The sequence below is a fragment of the Podarcis cretensis genome, assembly GCF_951804945.1.
Source record: "Podarcis cretensis genome assembly, chromosome: 6".
Lineage (NCBI taxonomy): Eukaryota > Metazoa > Chordata > Lepidosauria > Squamata > Lacertidae > Podarcis > Podarcis cretensis.
In genome coordinates, this window is record NC_137175.1 from 15,408,642 (window position 1) to 15,426,353 (window position 17,712).

General features: G+C 47.0%; 1 protein-coding gene across 1 annotated transcript in view; it reads left to right on the top strand.

Moving 5' to 3' along the window:
* Positions 1 to 6,671: 6,671 nt before the first annotated feature.
* The window catches only part of CTCFL (CCCTC-binding factor like), a 28,175-nt gene continuing 17,134 nt past the window's right edge, over positions 6,672 to 17,712 (top strand). The window contains exons 1-5 of the mRNA XM_079980182.1: positions 6,672 to 6,866; positions 11,756 to 12,221; positions 13,452 to 13,713; positions 15,559 to 15,726; positions 16,878 to 17,011. Of these exons, the coding sequence (XP_079836308.1) occupies positions 6,706 to 6,866; positions 11,756 to 12,221; positions 13,452 to 13,713; positions 15,559 to 15,726; positions 16,878 to 17,011 (1,191 nt within the window). The 5' untranslated portion in view covers positions 6,672 to 6,705. The remainder of the gene's footprint in view (positions 6,867 to 11,755; positions 12,222 to 13,451; positions 13,714 to 15,558; positions 15,727 to 16,877; positions 17,012 to 17,712) is intronic.

The following is a 17,712-nucleotide window of genomic DNA, read 5'->3' on the forward strand; positions in this document are numbered from 1 at the left end:
GCAGGGCGAATGCCGTGCTGCAAGCCTTGTAAGAAACTGACATGACCTCCTGGATGGCATTGTTTGCTACTTTCCAGCTAACAAACTAGCTGGGAAGTAGTACACACAGATCAAAAGGAAGGCCTGATCTCTTTGGCCAAGAGAGAGAGAGAGAGAAAACAGAGAGTTTGCTGAGTGCAAAGAAACAGAATCTCAAAGTGCTTGTGCAATCGTACCTCATTTGCTTGTGGTGAAAGGAGCATCTGATGTTTTTACCAACTCCCCTCCTTGGGCTCTTCCCAAGAAATAACACTAGGAATTACTGACAACAGGCTTGATGAGAGTTGTTTGGTGCTGAATTTCAACAATGCTGAAGGTACACGTGAATTTGTTCTACACATTATGCAGACATGCCCCCGGCGCATGTGAATACATGTATGAAGCTGCCTTATATTGAGACCACTGGTCCATCCAGTTCTATACTGTCTGCTCTGCAACGTCTCAGATGAGGCTACAGATAAAAAGTTGGTCTGGAAGGACACAGTTGCTGAACTACAACTCCCATCATCCCTGGCCATTGGCCATGCTTGCTGGGGCTGATGGGAACTGTAGTTCAGCAACATCTGGAGGGTCAAAGTTTCCTCATGCCCGGCTCACTGAGAACAGAAATCACACAGCAGCGGCACGGTGCAGCGGGAGGCCCCATTAGCTAAAGTGGTACTTCAGGTTAAGAACAGTTTCAGGTTAAGAACGGACCTCCAGAACAAATTAAGTTCTTAACCCAAGATACTACTGTACTCTGATTATGTGAGAAAATGTAGGTCATCCCTTTATGTGAGCCACAAGTTCCATCCCCGCCCCCCAATCTTTGCAGAAGTGTTTAAAATTTGGTACTGCAAACATTGAGTGACAGTCAACCACGTCCTACTCAGGAACAGATCCACTGGAATCAATGAAGATCAATCACTAAGTTAAGCAAATTCATTTCAATAGGTCGAACCTGAGTAAAATTTAGCTGAAAACAACCCGTAATTTCTACTTTGGGTTCCCTTCCTGTGTGCGTTGTTTCAATGGTATATTGAATTTCTAACAGATGACTTAAACCTGGCAGATGACATCCTTCTTAGCATCAGCAGAAGATGGGGCAATATTAAGCAAGATGGATCATTGGTTTGACTCAATATAAGGCAGCTTCCTATGTTCTCCACATTTCTAGAGGGGAGGAGAAGCTCGAGAGAGTTTTCAATTCAAAAGCATTCACACTGCAAATTTATTCCTGGTTCTAAACTTCTGGAGTGTTAATGGGATTATAATGCATTACATTTAACAGATAAATGCAAATCCTGATTTTTAATTTTTTTTTACTATTTTTTGTGTGCTCATCTACTCTATCTTTCTTTTTTGACACTTGAATGCGATGCTCATCAATGCTTCTTGGAAGCTGTCAAATTATTTAAATGAGTGTGAATCTGACATCTCCCCCCCCCCCCACAATCTCTCTCCGCACCAGATAAGAGCATTCCATAAGCACCTTAAAAGGAAGGTTTTCAGGGTTCCTACTTGTGATGGACACCATTCAAGCTTTTCAAAATAAAGGTTTTGAGCACTTCAATTTAGGAGCTGATTTGCCGCAGCTCATTCCTGGGGAGAGGGAAGTGCAGATGTGCTTTGTTGCTGGGGAGTGGGGAGGAAAGGAGCTGTCAAAGAAGATGGAGGAAAAACTTTTAGACTTCATTACTGCAGGAATGAGTACAACAAAGCATCTCACGGCATTTGAAAGTCACTGATGGTGGATAATGACTTCTTTCTAACAGACTGTTCTCCATTGTTCTTTGCAGATCTAAATGTTCCAGCCGTCGTCTTCTGAAACAAAACAGAGAATTTTGTGACACTGCTTGTTTTGTTTCCAGGAAAAAAAAGACTTTAAAAAATAAAATAAAAGAATATATATATGGAATCGAGCTGTAACTACGCAATTCTTTCCATGATGTTATTTTGTAGTTATTTGCCATTAGGGCACTTGATGGGCCACTAACTCGACAGACTCACAAACAGGGTGGCCACTTTGAGAAAAGAAGACACAGATTTAAGAAAGAAAGAAAGAAAGAAAGAAAGAAAGAAAGAAAGAAAGAAAGAAAGAAAGAAAGAACATGCTAATATATATATGCATAGATGTTAAAAATATTGGAATTATTAGTATAACTTAAATAGAAACAATGGCAATAAGATTGCAACAGAGGTGGGCTCTGTTCCTTTAATGCAGAGGTGGAGCCCGAGGGCCACATTCCATTCTTTCAACCTTTTGAGGGCCGCATGGGCAGAGCTAGAGGCCAAAAGTGGATGGGAAAACAAATGCAAATTTAATCTTTGTACAGTGGACTAGTTTTGACTTTGCACATGCCAGCTTTTGTTGTTTAGTGCAAATTTTTAAATCTTTATTATTATTATTATTATTATTATTATTATTATTATTATTGCCTGGTGTCTGCAGTTGTTCCCAGTAAGTATGTAAAGCACATCTGGAGCGTCCAAAACAAACAGCAGCAACAAACACTCAAGTTCCTTTTGGCAGGTAGGGAAGAGAAGCCGGCCGGGCTAAAATAGAAGCAAAGCAAATCTATAAAAGGAAAGGCAAATACTTTTGCTGAGAAGCCTCTCTGCCTCTGAGTGTTTGCACCTTACTGAGCGAGGCCAGAATTAGGAAATGCGGTTAGCTTGGCAACCCAATGTCTATTTGTTGGAACACTGACCCCGTGCGTGCGCCAGCCACTTCAAACGCATGCGCAACAAGGAGTGCATAAGGAGTGCTGTTGTGATACAGGATGGCACCAGTGGCTTTCGTGAGATAATGGGAACCCCCAAATCAAGGATGTATAGGCTTATAAAGGCTTATAAAGCAATCCTACACAAGTCTAGGGGACGCAGGTGGTGCTGTGGTCTAAACCACTGAGCCTAGGGCTTACCGATCGGAAGGTCAGCGGTTCAAATCCCCGTGAGAGGGTGAGCTCCCGTTGCTCGGTCCCTGCTCCTGCCAATCTAGCAGTTCGAAAGCATGTCAAAGTGCAAGTAGATAAATAGGTATCGCTCTGGCGGGAAGGTAAACGGTGTTTCCGTGCACTGCTCTGGTTTCGCCAGAAGCGACTTAGTCATGCTGGCCACATGACCCGGAAAAATTGTCTGCAGACAAACGCCGGCTCCCTCGGCCAGTAAAGCGAGATGAGCTCCGCAACCCCAGAGTCGTTCACGACTGGACTTAACTGTCAGGGGTCCTTTACCTTTTTTTTTTTACACAAGTCTATTCAAAAGTCAGACCCTTACTGAGTTCATTGGGACTGACACTCAGGTAAGTAATGTACAGGAATGCAACCTTATTTTCCTGTTTACTATCGCAGGAACAAAGGAAGATGCCTTATAGCTAGCCAGGCCTTTGTCCCATTTAGCTCAGTACTTTTCCACTTTGGCTCTCCATGAATTAAAAAAGGGATCTCTTCCCAGCCATACCTGGAGGTGGTGGGAATTGAGATGCTGGGACCTTTGGCTTACAAAGCAGATGCTCAAGTGCTGAACTATGTGGCCCTTCCTCTTTCCTCATTTTCTTACTAATCGCACTTGTATGCAACACCTTTAACCTGGCTCCCAGTGGCTCCGTCACATTTGAATCAAGGTGTGGGGAAAGTTTTTGCCTGTTCTTCACTGACTTCTAAGGAATGGGAGTGCTAATGGGAGCAGTGCTCTAGTCCATACAACAGGTCTGTTGTTGTTTAGTCGTTTAGTCGTGTCCGACTCTTCGTGACCCCATGGACCAGAGCACACCAGGCACTTCTGTCTTCCACTGCCTCCCGCAGTTTGGTCATGCTGGTAGCTTGAAGAACACTATCCAACCATCTCGTCCTCTGTCGTCCCCTTCTCCTTGTGCCCTCCATCTTTCCCAACATCAGGGTCTTTTCCAGGGAGTCTTCTCTTCTCATGAGGTGGCCAAAGTATTGGAGCCTCAGCTTCAGGATCTTTCCTTCCAGTGAGAACTCAGGGCTGATTTCCTTAAGAATGCCTTCCCTTCATGGATCACTGCCTTGCCGCGGTAAAGGGGCTTGAATAGCTCAGAGAAGTTATGAAAGAAGCCTGGAAGAAGCGGACCATTTGGATCCCTTCCAGTCGGGATTCAGGCCTCATCACGGGACTGAAACTGCCTTGGTCGCACTGGTTGATGATCTTTGGCAGGCTAGGGACAAAGGTGAGAGCTGTTTCCTAGTTCTGCTGGATCTCTCAGCGGCGTTTGATACCATCGACCATAACATCCTTCTGGACCGTCTTGAGGGGCTGGGAGCTAGGGGCACTGTCATACAGTGGTTCCGCTCCTTCCTCCTGGGCCGTGTTCAGAAAGTGGTGGTGGGGGATGAGCGTTCAGACCCCTGGGCACTCACTTGTGGGGTGCCTCAGGGTTCTGTCCTCTCCCCCAATGCTTTTCAACATTTACATGCAGCCGCTGGGAGGGATCATCAGGAGGTTTGGGCTGGGTGTTCATCAGTATGCGGATGATACCCAGCTCTACCTCTCTTTTAAATCAGAACCAGTGAAGGCGGTGAAGGTCCTGTGTGAGTGTCTGGAGGCGGTTGGAGGATGGATGGCGGCTAACAGATTGAGGTTGAATCCTGGCAAGACAGAAGTGCTGTTTTTGGGGGACAGGAGGCGGGCAGGTGTGGAGGATTCCCTGGTCCTGAATGGGGTAACTGTGCCCCTGAAGGACCAGGTGCGCAGCCTGGGAGTCATTTTGGACTCGCAGCTATCCATGGAGGCATAGGTCAAATCTGTGTCCAGGGCAGCTGTTTACCAGCTCCATCTGGTACGTAGGCTGAGACCCTATCTGCCTGCGTACTGTCTCGCCAGAGTGGTGCATGCTCTGGTTATCTCCCGCTTGGACTACTGCAATGCACTCTACGTGGGGCTACCTTTGAAGGTGACTCGGAAACTACAACTAATCCAGAATGCGGCAGCTAGACTGGTGACTGGGGGCGGCCTCTGAGACCATATAACACCGGTCTTGAAAGACCTACATTGGCTCCCAGTATGTTTCCGAGCACAATTCAAAGTGTTGGTGCTGACCTTTAAAGCCCTAAACGGCCTCGGTCCAGTATACCTGAAGGAGCGTCTCCACCCCCATCATTCTGCCCGGACGCTGAGGTCCAGCGCCCAGGGCCTTCTGGAGGTTCCCTCATTGCGAGAAGCAAAGCTACAGGGAACCAGGCAGAGGGCCTTCTCGGTAGTGGCGCCCGCCCTGTGGAACGCCCTTCCAGCAGATGTCAAAGCGATAAACAACTACCTGACATTCAGAAGACATCTTAAGGCAGCCCTGTTCAGGGAAGTTTGTAACGTGTGATATTTTACTGTATTTTTGCTTTCTATGGATGTTGAACTTGGGTCCTGTTTCTGGGCTTCCCGTAAGCATCTAGTTTGCCACTGCAAGAACAGGATACTGGGTTAGGAAAGATAAAGGACCTCTGGACAGTTAAGTCCAGTCAAAGGTGACTATGGGGTTGCGGCACTCATCTCGCTTTCAGGCTGAGGGAGCCGGCGTTTGTCCACAGACAGCTTTCCGGGTCATGTGGCCAGCAGGACTAAACCACTTCTGGTGCAACGGAAGACCGTGACAGAAACCAGAGCACACGGAAACACTGTTTACATTCCCATCACAGTGGTATCTATTTATCTACTTGCACTGGCATGCTTTCGAACTGCTAGGTTGGCAGGAGCAGGGACCGAACAACAGGAGCTCACCCCATTGCAGGGATTTGAACCAGAGCTGTAGCTAGGTGATCTTGCGCCCCCAGCAGAAACGTCCAGATTGTACCCCCTAACCACAGACAAATTAGCTCTTATTTCCACCTCTTCCAGCCCCCCCCCCCCCGCATTCAATTCACCCTCTATTAAAAACCTTTTCTTATGATGGAATATTTTAGCTAATTTTGTGGGGGGGCCGCCTGCGCCCCTGGGGGGGTCCACCTCACACACACCCAGCTACAGCCCTGATTCAAACCGCCAACCTTCTGATTGGCAAGCCTAAGAGGCTCATTGGTTTAGACCACAGCGCCACCCGCATCCCTCAAGGATGCTGTACTAGATGGTCCTTTGGTCTGATCCTGCAGAGCTCTTCTTCTGTTCTTTTCACATGCGCCCTGAGGCTCCTTGCTCCTCTTATCTGCAAGCAGGGTATCATAAACAGATACGGCAACTAGGACTGGTGAGGCCACCAACCACTGAGAACAGGACCACTTACGTGCTGGATTGATCCACTCACCATTTTGAGTTGCATTAGGCAACCTCCTAGAATACAGATCAATGCAACTATAAAAACCAGCAGCTAGTGAGTGACAAGGCTTGCAGAGGATTGGCTAGTTAAATTTTCTCTCTTATAAAACTCTTTCTCTCCCTCTCTGGGAATATCTTCCAACAGGCCATTTCAACACAAACCGGCAGAAGTGATTTCAAATGGAAGCACTTAGAAAACAGAGGCGAAGGTCAAGAAAATTGTGACATGTTAGTTATTGTTGCCTCCAAAACACGGACTAATGGGGACTAATTTCACAAATAGGAAAGAGGCTAGGCAGCTCCTTGCTTGGGAATGCCACAGAAAGAGAACAAGTGGAGCTTGCAAGAATGTTGTCCTGCAGAAGGCTCATTGTTCTAGCCAGGATTAACTCCCATCATCCCTGATCACACTGGCAGGGCCTGATGGGAGCAATATTTGGACTGCCTGCCCTTAAAAGGAGTAATGGTTTGCTTCTGCTACTCCTATCAGGCAGTCCGAAACATATGGAGAATGCCAGACTGATGGAGGCTGTTCCAGTTGCTCCCTGCCTCTCAGCCAGCATGCAAGCTGAGCGTTTTCTCAGGCTGTCTCTCGTGGTTCTGTGCACCCCGTGCAAAATGAGCATAGCTTTGGTGGTAGGCCCTTGATCCACTTGCAAAAGCCTTTTGCAGCGGCTGACGGGGAGGCTGCGGCTTCCAGCTGCTGTACTCTCCTTCCCAGCATTGCCCATTCTGGGATGGTGGCAGCCTAACAACATCTGGGTTCCCGCATCCCTGAACCCACCCAGGCGTCCTTTGGAGGCGCAATCCCATTGATGCGGGATTTAAAGCGCGAACAGGGTTTTGTTCCCCCCCCCCCAAGCAAACCCGTTTACACCGCATGCCACTTTACTCCTAGTTAACTGCGGCTGCAACCTTGCTCTCCAACCCTGCGCAAGCCCCACTGAGTTTAAACGGCGCCTCCGTGCGCAAGTGAGGCTGCAGGCGGGCAACCGCGATCCTAGGCACAGGATAGTGCTTTCGCATCAATGGCAAGCCGCGTGCCTGGATCTGCAGAGGTGCAGCTGGACCTGTGCAAACTGCCCTCGGATGTCTGATCATGCCTTGCAGAGTTTGCTTGGCGCGCGCCTTGGCATCGCATCCCCGGGCTCGCTGGTTGTTGCAACGTTTGCTTGCGCCAGGCAGCCGGAAAAGACCAGCCAGATCCCCGCGGATTGCGCACACGGCCCGCCCTGCTGGATGAACGCGGGGGCGTCTGGCGCTTCTTGGGGGGTGAGGACGGAAGGGGAGGCCCCCTGCAGGCCCAAGAGGGTGAGATCCAGGGAGGGAATGAGGGGTGAGATGCCGGGTATGGGTGGTAATTGCAGAGTGCGGCAGCGGTGAACAAGGGACAAATGGAGAGCTGAAAGGAATTTGCGATTCCTAATGGCGATATTGGGGGGGGGGGTTCGAGGGAATGGGAGTGATCCCGTCATCCCAGATAAAGAATGGGACGGGAGCAGACTAGAAAGATGCAGGCTGGGGCCCCGATCCTATGCATGCTTACTTGGAAGTAAGCTTTCATCCTAAGTAAGCGTGGGGGAAAGGATTGTGTGCTTGAACTTGGTGGAATTTACTTCCGATTAAATCTGTATGGGGATCAAGCACTCAGGTTTCAATCTTGTGGGCACTCACCATGATGCCGGTGAATCGGACCGAAAAATCTCAAATGCGTGTTTACTCAAGAGTAAGGCCCACGGAATTCAGTTGGGCTTGTTCCTGTTGGGTAAAGCGTGCATAGGTCTGCAGCCTGGATCTTCCCGGTCTCAAGTCTTTGGAGCATGTTCTACTGATTTCAATACAAATGGGTTTTGAGCAACCTCACATTTTTAAAGATCTGGTGTAATCCATTGATCCAAGGTGTGCACGGATTGATGTGAAGTCAGGCGCAGATCGTGATTTGCAGTCGCAATGTGCTAGTCTATGTGCACAGAGCAAAAAAGCATGCATGCATGTACAGTCAGCGCACATTATTATTTATTAAATTTGTATACCAATCTTCGTCAGTAGTTTGCAGGGCGATTCGCAACAAAAAAATACACAATCAAAGCAAAAAATACACAATCAAAACAAAAACCACATAAGCCACACTGTTGCTAGTGGGTACAGTGGATTTTCTTATCATTTCTGTAGTAGGCCCAGAGAACATGTTGATGGGAGGCCTAAACCAGTTGAGTAAACAAATAAATAAGGAAGTTAGCAGCACTCCTAAGAAAGGCCGAGTGCTGTTGCTTTGCAGGCTTCCCACAAACCATCTTGTTGGCTGCTCTGAGCTCTGGATTCTGGACTAGGTGGGCCACTGGCCAGTTTTTCAGGCTTGTCTTACATTCTTAAAAGGTGTCCGGGGGCTGGGAAGCAGTATTTCAGGATGGGATTGGAATTAGAAAGGTTTAGGGTTTGAGATAATACGGGAACTGCAAGTCAGGTAGAGGAATTACCGTGGGGGAGTGCTGTATTTGAGTTTAGGGGGGGAAAGAGAGCAAAATATGGGATGGTGCATATGCAAGATGAGCATTGAAGAGGTTGCTATCAGTAATAAATTCTTGGTGGGCAGTGTCATTAGAAGGATAGTCTGGGCTGGGGCTCCTCCAGCCAAAGAGAGAAATTATTAAAGTGAGATGTTTAGGTTTGGATTACAAGATTAGAGCCACCTTTCAAAAATGCACACAAGCCTCTGTAGATTTTTGGTAGCGTTTTTAACGTACTGAAGGTTAATATAAAAACTTAACTAGAAGGAGGGAAGAAACACATCTCTTTCAACACACACACAATTCCTGTGTGTTCATTTGCGGGATTTTTTTTATTTATTTATTGCAGGCAACTGAACAAACTGAGAAAGTGGAGCCTGAATCAGAAATTACCTTGTAGCTGAGGAAAAAGGGGCTGTGTGAGTTGGCAGAAGAGGTTCAGGGTCGAAGCACAGTACAGATGATTTAGGGATAGTTTGGAACTGAATAAAAGGGTGCATTATCCCTGTCATTAGATTAGGATTACTAGTTGGAATTTTCAGCTCTAATTTGGTATTAAAAGCATTTTGGGTGGATCCAACAGAAGGGAAATGGGTAGAGGACAGAAGGCAGAGGAAATTAGGGTGTGGGGCTTTTGAAAATACCTGCTTTTCTGCCTTGCTTTCAGACTGTATGTTCATGTACTAAATGATGCTATGGATTATGGGTCCAATGTCAGTACAGGATGTTTGGTCAAACCTTATCCTTTCCACAGTGATGCATCTGTGTTTATTTGGGGAAGAGGGCTGTCAAATACCTGCATGTTGTTTACAGTCGATTGGATAGTGCCATGCCTGTGTTTTCCCACTGGATGCTAACAAAACAAAACAAAAGCTCCAGCAAAAAAACCTTTGCATGCATTAGAAGCAACAATTCCACAACAAACACCAGTCTGGAATTTAGGCTGTGTACACACTCCTGTTTACTCTGCACCCTGTGTGTTCCCATGGCTGGTTTAGGAAGCGGTGTGGACCCATCAGCCACAATTTATATCCTGCATCTGTACCGTCATTTCTCTCTCCCCCCCCCAATAATTTTTATTAAGTTTTTCACAATTATAACAAATATCACATAGAAAAAAGAAAAGAAAACACACAAGAGAAAAGGATCTAGGAGTCTTGGTTGACCGCAAACTTGACATGAGCCAACAGTGTGACGCGGCAGCTTAAAAAGCCAATGCAATTCTGGGCTGCATCAATAGGAGTATAGCATCTAGATCAAGGGAAGTAATAGTGCCACTGTATTCTGCTCTGGTCAGACCTCACCTGGAGTACTGTGTCCAGTTCTGGGCACCACAGTTCAAGAAGGACACTGACAAACTGGAACGTGTCCAGAGGAGGGCAACCAAAATGGTCAAAGGCCTGCAAATGATGCCTTATGAGGAACGGCTAAGGGAGCTGGGCATGTTTAGCCTGGAGAAGAGGAGATTAAGGGGTGATATGATAGCCATGTTCAAATATATAAAAGGATGTCACATAGAGGAGGGAGAAAGGTTGTTTTCTGCTGCTCCAGAGAAGCGGACACGGAGCAATGGTTCCAAACTACAAGAAAGAAGATTTCACCTAAACATTAGGAAGAACTTCCTGACAGTAAGAGCTGTTTGACAGTGGAATTTGCTGCCAAGGAGTGTGGTGGAGTCTCCTTCTTTGGAGGTCTTTAAGCAGAGGCTTGACAACCATATGTCAGGAGTGCTCTGATGGTGTTTCCTGCTTGGCAGGGGGTTGGACTCGATGGCCCTTGTGGTCTCTTCCAACTCTATGATTCTATGATTCTATTCTATGATTCTAAGAGAAGACACCATACAATACTAAAAAAGAAAAAAATATATTAAACACATATTACTTGAAAAACCCAAATTATCTCTTACATTGTTAATTGACTTCCTCAAATCCCTCCCTTCTGAATTTCATTGTATCTGCATATAACAGCTCTCCAATATCATTCTTCAACTAAAATTATTTCCAACAATTACCTATCTTCTTTTTTCTTAATATTCTAAATCCAAATTACTTACAATTGAATCTTATTTTAATCCTCAGCCTGTTTGGTACTTTCAAGTGACTTCTAATTATTTATATTACAATATTTAGTTAAATAGTCCTTAGATTTCTTCCAGTCTTCTTGATATTCCTCTTCTTTCTGGTCGCGGATTCTTCCAGTCAGGTCGGCTAGCTCCAAAAAGTCCAACATCTTCATCTGCCATTCTTCCACCATTGGAATTTCTTGGGATTTCCAATTTTTAGCTAACAGCAGTCTTGCCGCTGTGGTGGCATACAAAAATAGTCTAACATCTTTTTTGGGCAATTCCATTCCTATTATTCCAAGTAGAAAGGCCTCTGGTTTCTTAATAAATGTGTTTTTCAACATTTTTTTCAATTCATTTTAAATCTTTTCCCAGAAGACTTTCCCCTTGGGGCACGTCCACCACATATGAAAAAAGGTACCATCTTTTTCTCTACATTTCCAACATATATTATCATTCATATGGCAGATCTTTGCCAATTTTAGTGGGGTTAAGTACCATCTATACATCATTTTCATGATGTTTTCTTTTAATACAGTACATGCAGCAAACTTAACCCCTTTCATTCATTTTGGAATGAGATCGACATTCAAGTTTTTAGGTTTTATTTTTGAAAGTAACAGAAGCAGAAAACATAGGGAAATGGCCTAAACATGGGGGAGGGGGACCCCAACTCAGCACCCCCTGTTTTTTAAGCAAAGTTCTGTTTTGGGGGAGGGTGAAAAATAGAGGGCTGGAGAGCCCCTTCCCCGACTTGCAAGCGGCCTGCCAGCCAGTTCTGTTAAGCATTCCCTCCAAACACCCCTCTTACCTCTGGGGTCGGTCGCTGCGAAGGACGGACTGCTTTGGCTTCGTGACCTTCCGTGGCGCTTTTCTAACCTGGAGAAACTTTGTTCCCTGGTAGCATCCGTCTCCTGAACCCAGCAATGGAGGATGCAGAACCCGGTCAGCTGTTCACTAAAATCAAAGGTCCCGAAAGGGTGAGGAAGATTGACAGAGAAGAAGGACAGCTGGAAGAGGGTTCAGATACGCAGCTGCCCCCTTCTTCAGGAGAGGGAGGGAAAAGCCTCGTTTTTCTGAAGACGGTACATTTGAAGGAAGGTGAGGATGATTTCGAGGGGGCTCCTCCTGCCCATCAGCACACCTTGACGCAACGAGAGGCAAGCGTCCTGCATCCTTTGGAGGTGGTCCCACAGAGCGAAGCTGCAGAAGAGGAAAGCCTGGTGATAAGTTTGCCGGAGGTTTTCTATGCAATCCATGAAACGGAAGGGGTGCACACCCACAGCCTGAAAGAAGTGCAGGCGTTCAATCACGGAGGTGAAAGGTCAGCGGAGAAGACCCCGGACGCCCTTCGGGTTCATGTGCAGTCGGTAAGGCAGCTGTGGGAGAACCTGGATATAAATATGCTTCAGACCTTGTGGAAGCAAAAGGGATTGCACTGGCTTTCTGTCCAGGGCGGGTTGATTTAAATCAAGGAAATTGAAACTAACAGTAGTGTGAGAGGTGAGGTGACAGGGAACCAGGCAGAGGGCCTTCTTGGTAATGGCACCCGCCCTGTGGAACGCCCTCCCATCAGATGTCAAGGAAATAAACAACTACAGTGGTGCCCCGCAAGACGAATGCCTCGCAAGACGGAAAACCCGCTAGACGAAAGGGTTTTCCGTTTTGGAGGTGCTTCGCAAAACGAATTTCCTATGGGCTTGCTTCGTAAGACGAAAATGTCTTGCGAGTTCCTGCGGGTTTTTTCCCCCTCCCCCCCCCCTTTTTCTAAGCCGCTTATCTGCTTATCCGCTAAGCCGCTAAAAGCCGCTAATAGCGCTAAGCCGCTAAGCCGTCAATGGGCTTGCTTCGCAAGACAAAAAAACCGCTAGACGAAGAGACTCGCGGAACGGATTAATTTCGTCTTGCGAGGCACCACTGTATCTGACTTTTAGAAGACATCTGAAGGCAGCCCTGTTTAGGGAAGTTTTTAATGTTTGATGTTTTATCGCTTATTATTATTATTATTATTCTTTTGGGATCCGCCCAGAGTGGCTGAGGAAACCCAGCCAGATGGGCAGGGTATAAATATATTATTATTATTATTATTATTATTATTATTATTATGTGGGAGGGTGGTTATTTAAATACAGTTCCTCTATACTGTAATATTTCCTACAATTATTTCCTTTTAAAAACGGTGCAACTATGTTGATTGGCAACCTTTAGGTACCCTTAGTCTTGCTACTGTGCTTTGCATCCACCCTAAAACCCATTGGATCTCAAGTTGGCCCCACTGCTGTCATGTGCTGGTACAGCAATCTGCCTGCCCGCTGCCCGCTACCCTGGTTGGCATGCCCAGCAGCTGCTGCAAGCGTAACATAAGCTCCACTGGTGCATTAAGCCCTGCCAGGCAGTGCTCAGTGTTAGGAGTCATGACTTAAGAAGAGTTCCAACGTTCTCCGCAAATTTATGCCTGGGATGGAATCATCAGTCTGCACACTACGCTTGATCTTGGCCAAAAGGCCGAGAAGCGAATCACCCGTCTGGAGCTGTGTGCTGTGTGCCTACGATTCGTCACATTTTGAGTTAATGCTCTTTCTCCTTTTTTGTCTTAAAAGCAGAAGGATAGAAGTAAATATGCAATTGCAGCTGGTGGCAAGGACCAGCAGTTCTTTGTAGTGGAGGAAGATGGAATTGGCCGTTCCCTTGCGATGGAGGAGGCAAAACCTCTGAGCGGCAGAATGAAAGGAGGTGCCTCTCTGTGCCACAGCTCTGAAAACAAGGACCTGAACGAGGCACCCGCGTCAAAACAGCGTCCTGTCATGACAAGTACCGATGCTGCCACGAAAGCCCACAGGAACAGAGTCCAGAAGGAAGAAGGTAAAGAGTCGCCTGCACAACAGTGTATATTGCCCTTCCTGTGTAAATACAGATTGTTGTAAGGGCTTCTGGTTCTTTGATGGTGCCTGCTGTTTGGACAACTGTTGTTAGGAAATTGGGGTAGGTGAACCCTTGTTCAGATCCAGTTGGACAGCTACTTGGGCACCTTTTAGGGCAGCGGTTCTCAACCTGTGGGTCCCCAGATGTTGGACTACAACTCCCATCATCCCTAGCTAGCAAGGCCAGAGCTCAGGGATGATGGGAGTTGTAGTCCAACAACATCTGGGGACCCACAGGTTGAGAACCGCTGTTTTAGGGGATGTCGTTAGTTTGCTGTTCTTTCTTATGCATAGTTATTCATTCATGCATGGTACTTTGGCCCCTCCAAGTGTCCCTGTTTTCCAAGGACAGTCTCAGATTTACAGAAGCCGTCCCGGTTCCTGATTTGATCCCAGAATGTCCCGCTTTCCCTTAGGATGTCCCTATTTTCATAGGAGAAATGTTGGAGGGCGTGGAGTTATGCAAACCCCGAGCCAAGGGGATAAGTAACTATACAATTTTAGCTGACTTCTGAAGGCAGCCCAGTACAGTGGTACCTCGAGTTACAGGCGCTTCAGGTTACAGACTCCGCTAACCCAGAAATAGTACCTCAGGTTAAGAACTTTGCTTCAGGATGAGAACAGAAATCACGCGGCGGCAGTGGGAGGCCCCATTAGCTAAAGTGGTACCTCAGGTTAAGAACAGTTTCCTCAGGTTAAGAACATTAGCTAAAGTGGTACCTCAGATTAAGACCTCCAGAACGAATTAAGTTCTTAACCCGAGGTACTACTGTATGTTGTTCTTTAGTCGTTTAGTCGTGTCCGACTCTTCGTGACCCCATGGACCAGAGCACGCCAGGCCCTCCTGTCTTCCACTACCTCCCGCAGTTTGGTCAAACTCATGCTGGTAGCTTCGAGAACACTGTCCAACCATCTCGTCCTCTGTCATCCCCTTCTCCTTGTGCCCTCCATCTTTCCCAACATCAGGGTCTTTTCCAGGGAGTCTTCTCTTCTCATGAGGTGGCCAAAGTACTGGAGCCTCAGCTTCAGGATCTGTCCTTCCAGTGAGCACCACTGTATAGGGAAGCTTTTTTTAATGTTTGATGTTTTGTTATGTTTTTATTTATGTCGGAAGCTGCCCAGAGTGGCTGGTGTTAGTCAAGACAACAGGCCAGTGGGACTCCGGGGGGGGGGGGGTTCATATTAGCTGCAGAACCAGAGGGAGCTCCTGTTTTAATGCCAGTCCCTGGTGAGTAACAGTTCCCTGACGGTGGGCTTCTCAGAGACATCTGGTTGTCCATAGAGGAGGCTGGAACTGAATAGACCTTTAGGCTGATCTAGCAGGGCTGCTCTCACGTTAAGGGGAACGCAAGATTCGCACTGAGGGCCGTATTAAAAGTGCCTGCGTCTTGTTCCCAACCCGCTTTCGCAGTTCATAATATGTGCCCTCAGCCCACCAAGCGGTTTGTTGTTTCCATAGCGCTTGTTGTTAAGGCAAAAAGAAGTTAACGGTGGAGGAAGGGGAAAGTTCACTACTTTTATCCTGTTTGGAGGAAACGTCCTTGGTAAACTCGGAGCTAGTGAAAGATTGTTTGTGTGGGCATGAATCACTGGCGAAGAGGACAAATTTGCTCAGCTCATCCAGGCCACCAGGAAATATTTGCAGGCTGACTCACGGAAAGGCCGCCCCAGAAAGAGGCAACTGCCTTTGTGGGATGGAGGGGAAGATGGTTTTAACTTCTGCACCAGTGGTGCAGAGGATCTTGTCTGTGGCTTATTTGACCTGAAACCAGCTGCGTTCTCCTAGGGGATGTGCTGCACCGTTGCAGTTTGTGCGCGTTCGCCTGTTTCAGAGCGTCAGGCCTTCATCGCCACGTGAAAAAGCACTCTGAGGAAAAGCCCCACCTCTGCCACCTGTGCCTTAAGGCTTTCCGAACCGTCTCCCTCTTGCGCAACCACATGAACACGCACACAGGTACGGACTGGCACGCGTGGCTTCCGACAAATTGAGAGCCAAACTGGGAGCCAACATAGATCTTTCAGGACTGGTGTGATATGGTCCTGGGCAGCCGCTCCCGGTCACCAGTCTAGCTGCCGCATTCGGGATTAGTTGCAGTTTCTGAGCCGCCTTCAAAGGTTAGCCCCACGTGGGGAAAAGGGGTGGAAGGAACAAGAAGCCCCGGCAATAACGGACTGGCATTACAAGCTACAAGAATTTGCTGAAAGGGCGCAGTTAAGAAATACCCTGAGAGGCAATTCAAAACAAAAATTTATGGGAAAGTGGGATAGATAAAAAACATGTTCAAAAATACAGTAAAGGTTCATTACCTATGCTAGCATTTGATTGACGTTGGAATGAGACTGAGTTGAGAAATAAGACTAAGAGCACATATTGATACAGGAATGTATTAGATAATATGTAAATAAATATATAATAAGAAGAATACATTCATTTGTAAAAAAGGAATATACAGCGGGAAAGACAGGAAGTCTAGTGTGTGAGTATGTATATGATTTGGGGGGGGGGGAATTGTTTTTGTTTTTTCTCTTCGTTCTTTTTTTGTGTTTCATTTTCTTTCTAGGTATATAAAATTTGTACAGTGGTACCTCGGGTTACATATGCTTCAGGTTACATACGCTTCAGGTTACAGACTCCGCTAACCCAGAAATAGTGCTTCAGGTTAAGAACTTTGCTTCAGGATAAGAACAGAAATCGGGCTCTGGTGGCGCGGCAGCAGCAGGAGGCCCCATTAGCTAAAGTGGTGCTTCAGGTTAAGAACAGTTTCAGGTTAAGAATGGACCTCTGGAATGAATTAAGTACTTAACCTGAGGTACCACTGTATATAATTTATGTATACATGTTGGAAATTATATTATAGCAAGTCCTGTAATGTAATATGACAATGTTTACCGATATAATATAAGAATGTTAACAAATAAATAAAATGCAAATTCAAATAAAAAAAGGTTAGCCCCACATAGAGTGCATTGCAGCAGTCCAGGGGAGCCCAGCATCTTGCTCTCGTGGGGGTCAAACGGATGCTCATTATGGGAAACCAGCGAGCAGAACATGAGAGCAAGAGAGCCGCCGACAGCCCCCTCCTCACGTCTGGTTTCTCCCGACAGGGACCAAGCCATACAAGTGCAGTGAATGCGACATGGCCTTCGTGACCAGCGGGGAGCTTTCGCGGCACAGGCGGTACAAACACACCCTCGAGAAGCCCTTCAAGTGCTCGTTTTGCAACTATTGTAGTGTGGAGGTAAGTGCGTCGCTTGCAGGAGAACCGCTTCGAGTGCCGTACTTGGTAAAGAGGACAGGCTTCTGTTTTGCTTTTCAGAGGGAAGGACGCTTTCCGAGAGACGCACCTGCCACTTGCAATGGGCGTGCTCACTTTTATTCCTTCGACTGCGACGTTCGCTATTCGTTTGCAGCATTTACGTGGCTAAAGCTTAGCGGGTGGCTTATGTGCAGCGGGCCGGTGGGAACAGCCAACAAGTCAATGCAAAATAAGACGGCAATAGGAACAGAGGGTGCTGATTCATAGGGAGCCAGGTCGTTGGAGCCTGTACAGTCGTACCTCGGCTCCCAAATGCCTTTGGAGTCGAACGTTCCAGCTCCCGAACGATTGAAAACCGGAAGTGAGTGTTTTTGAATGTTCTTTTGGAAGCCGAACATCCGACAGGGCTTCCACGGCTTCCGATTGGCCGCAGGAGCTTCCTGCAGCCAATCAGAAGCCGTTCTTTGGAAGTCGAACGTTCCAGAATGGATTCTGTTCAACTTCCGAGGTACAACTGTACTGAAAAACATCATGGATTTCCCTTCCCTTTGGCCCCAGCCAGCATAGGCAGCCATCAGGGACGATGGGAGGTCCAGTAATATTTGAAAGGCCACAGATTCCCCAAAACTACCCAGAGAAATACAGTGGTACCTCGGGTTACAGATGCTTCAGGTTACAGACTC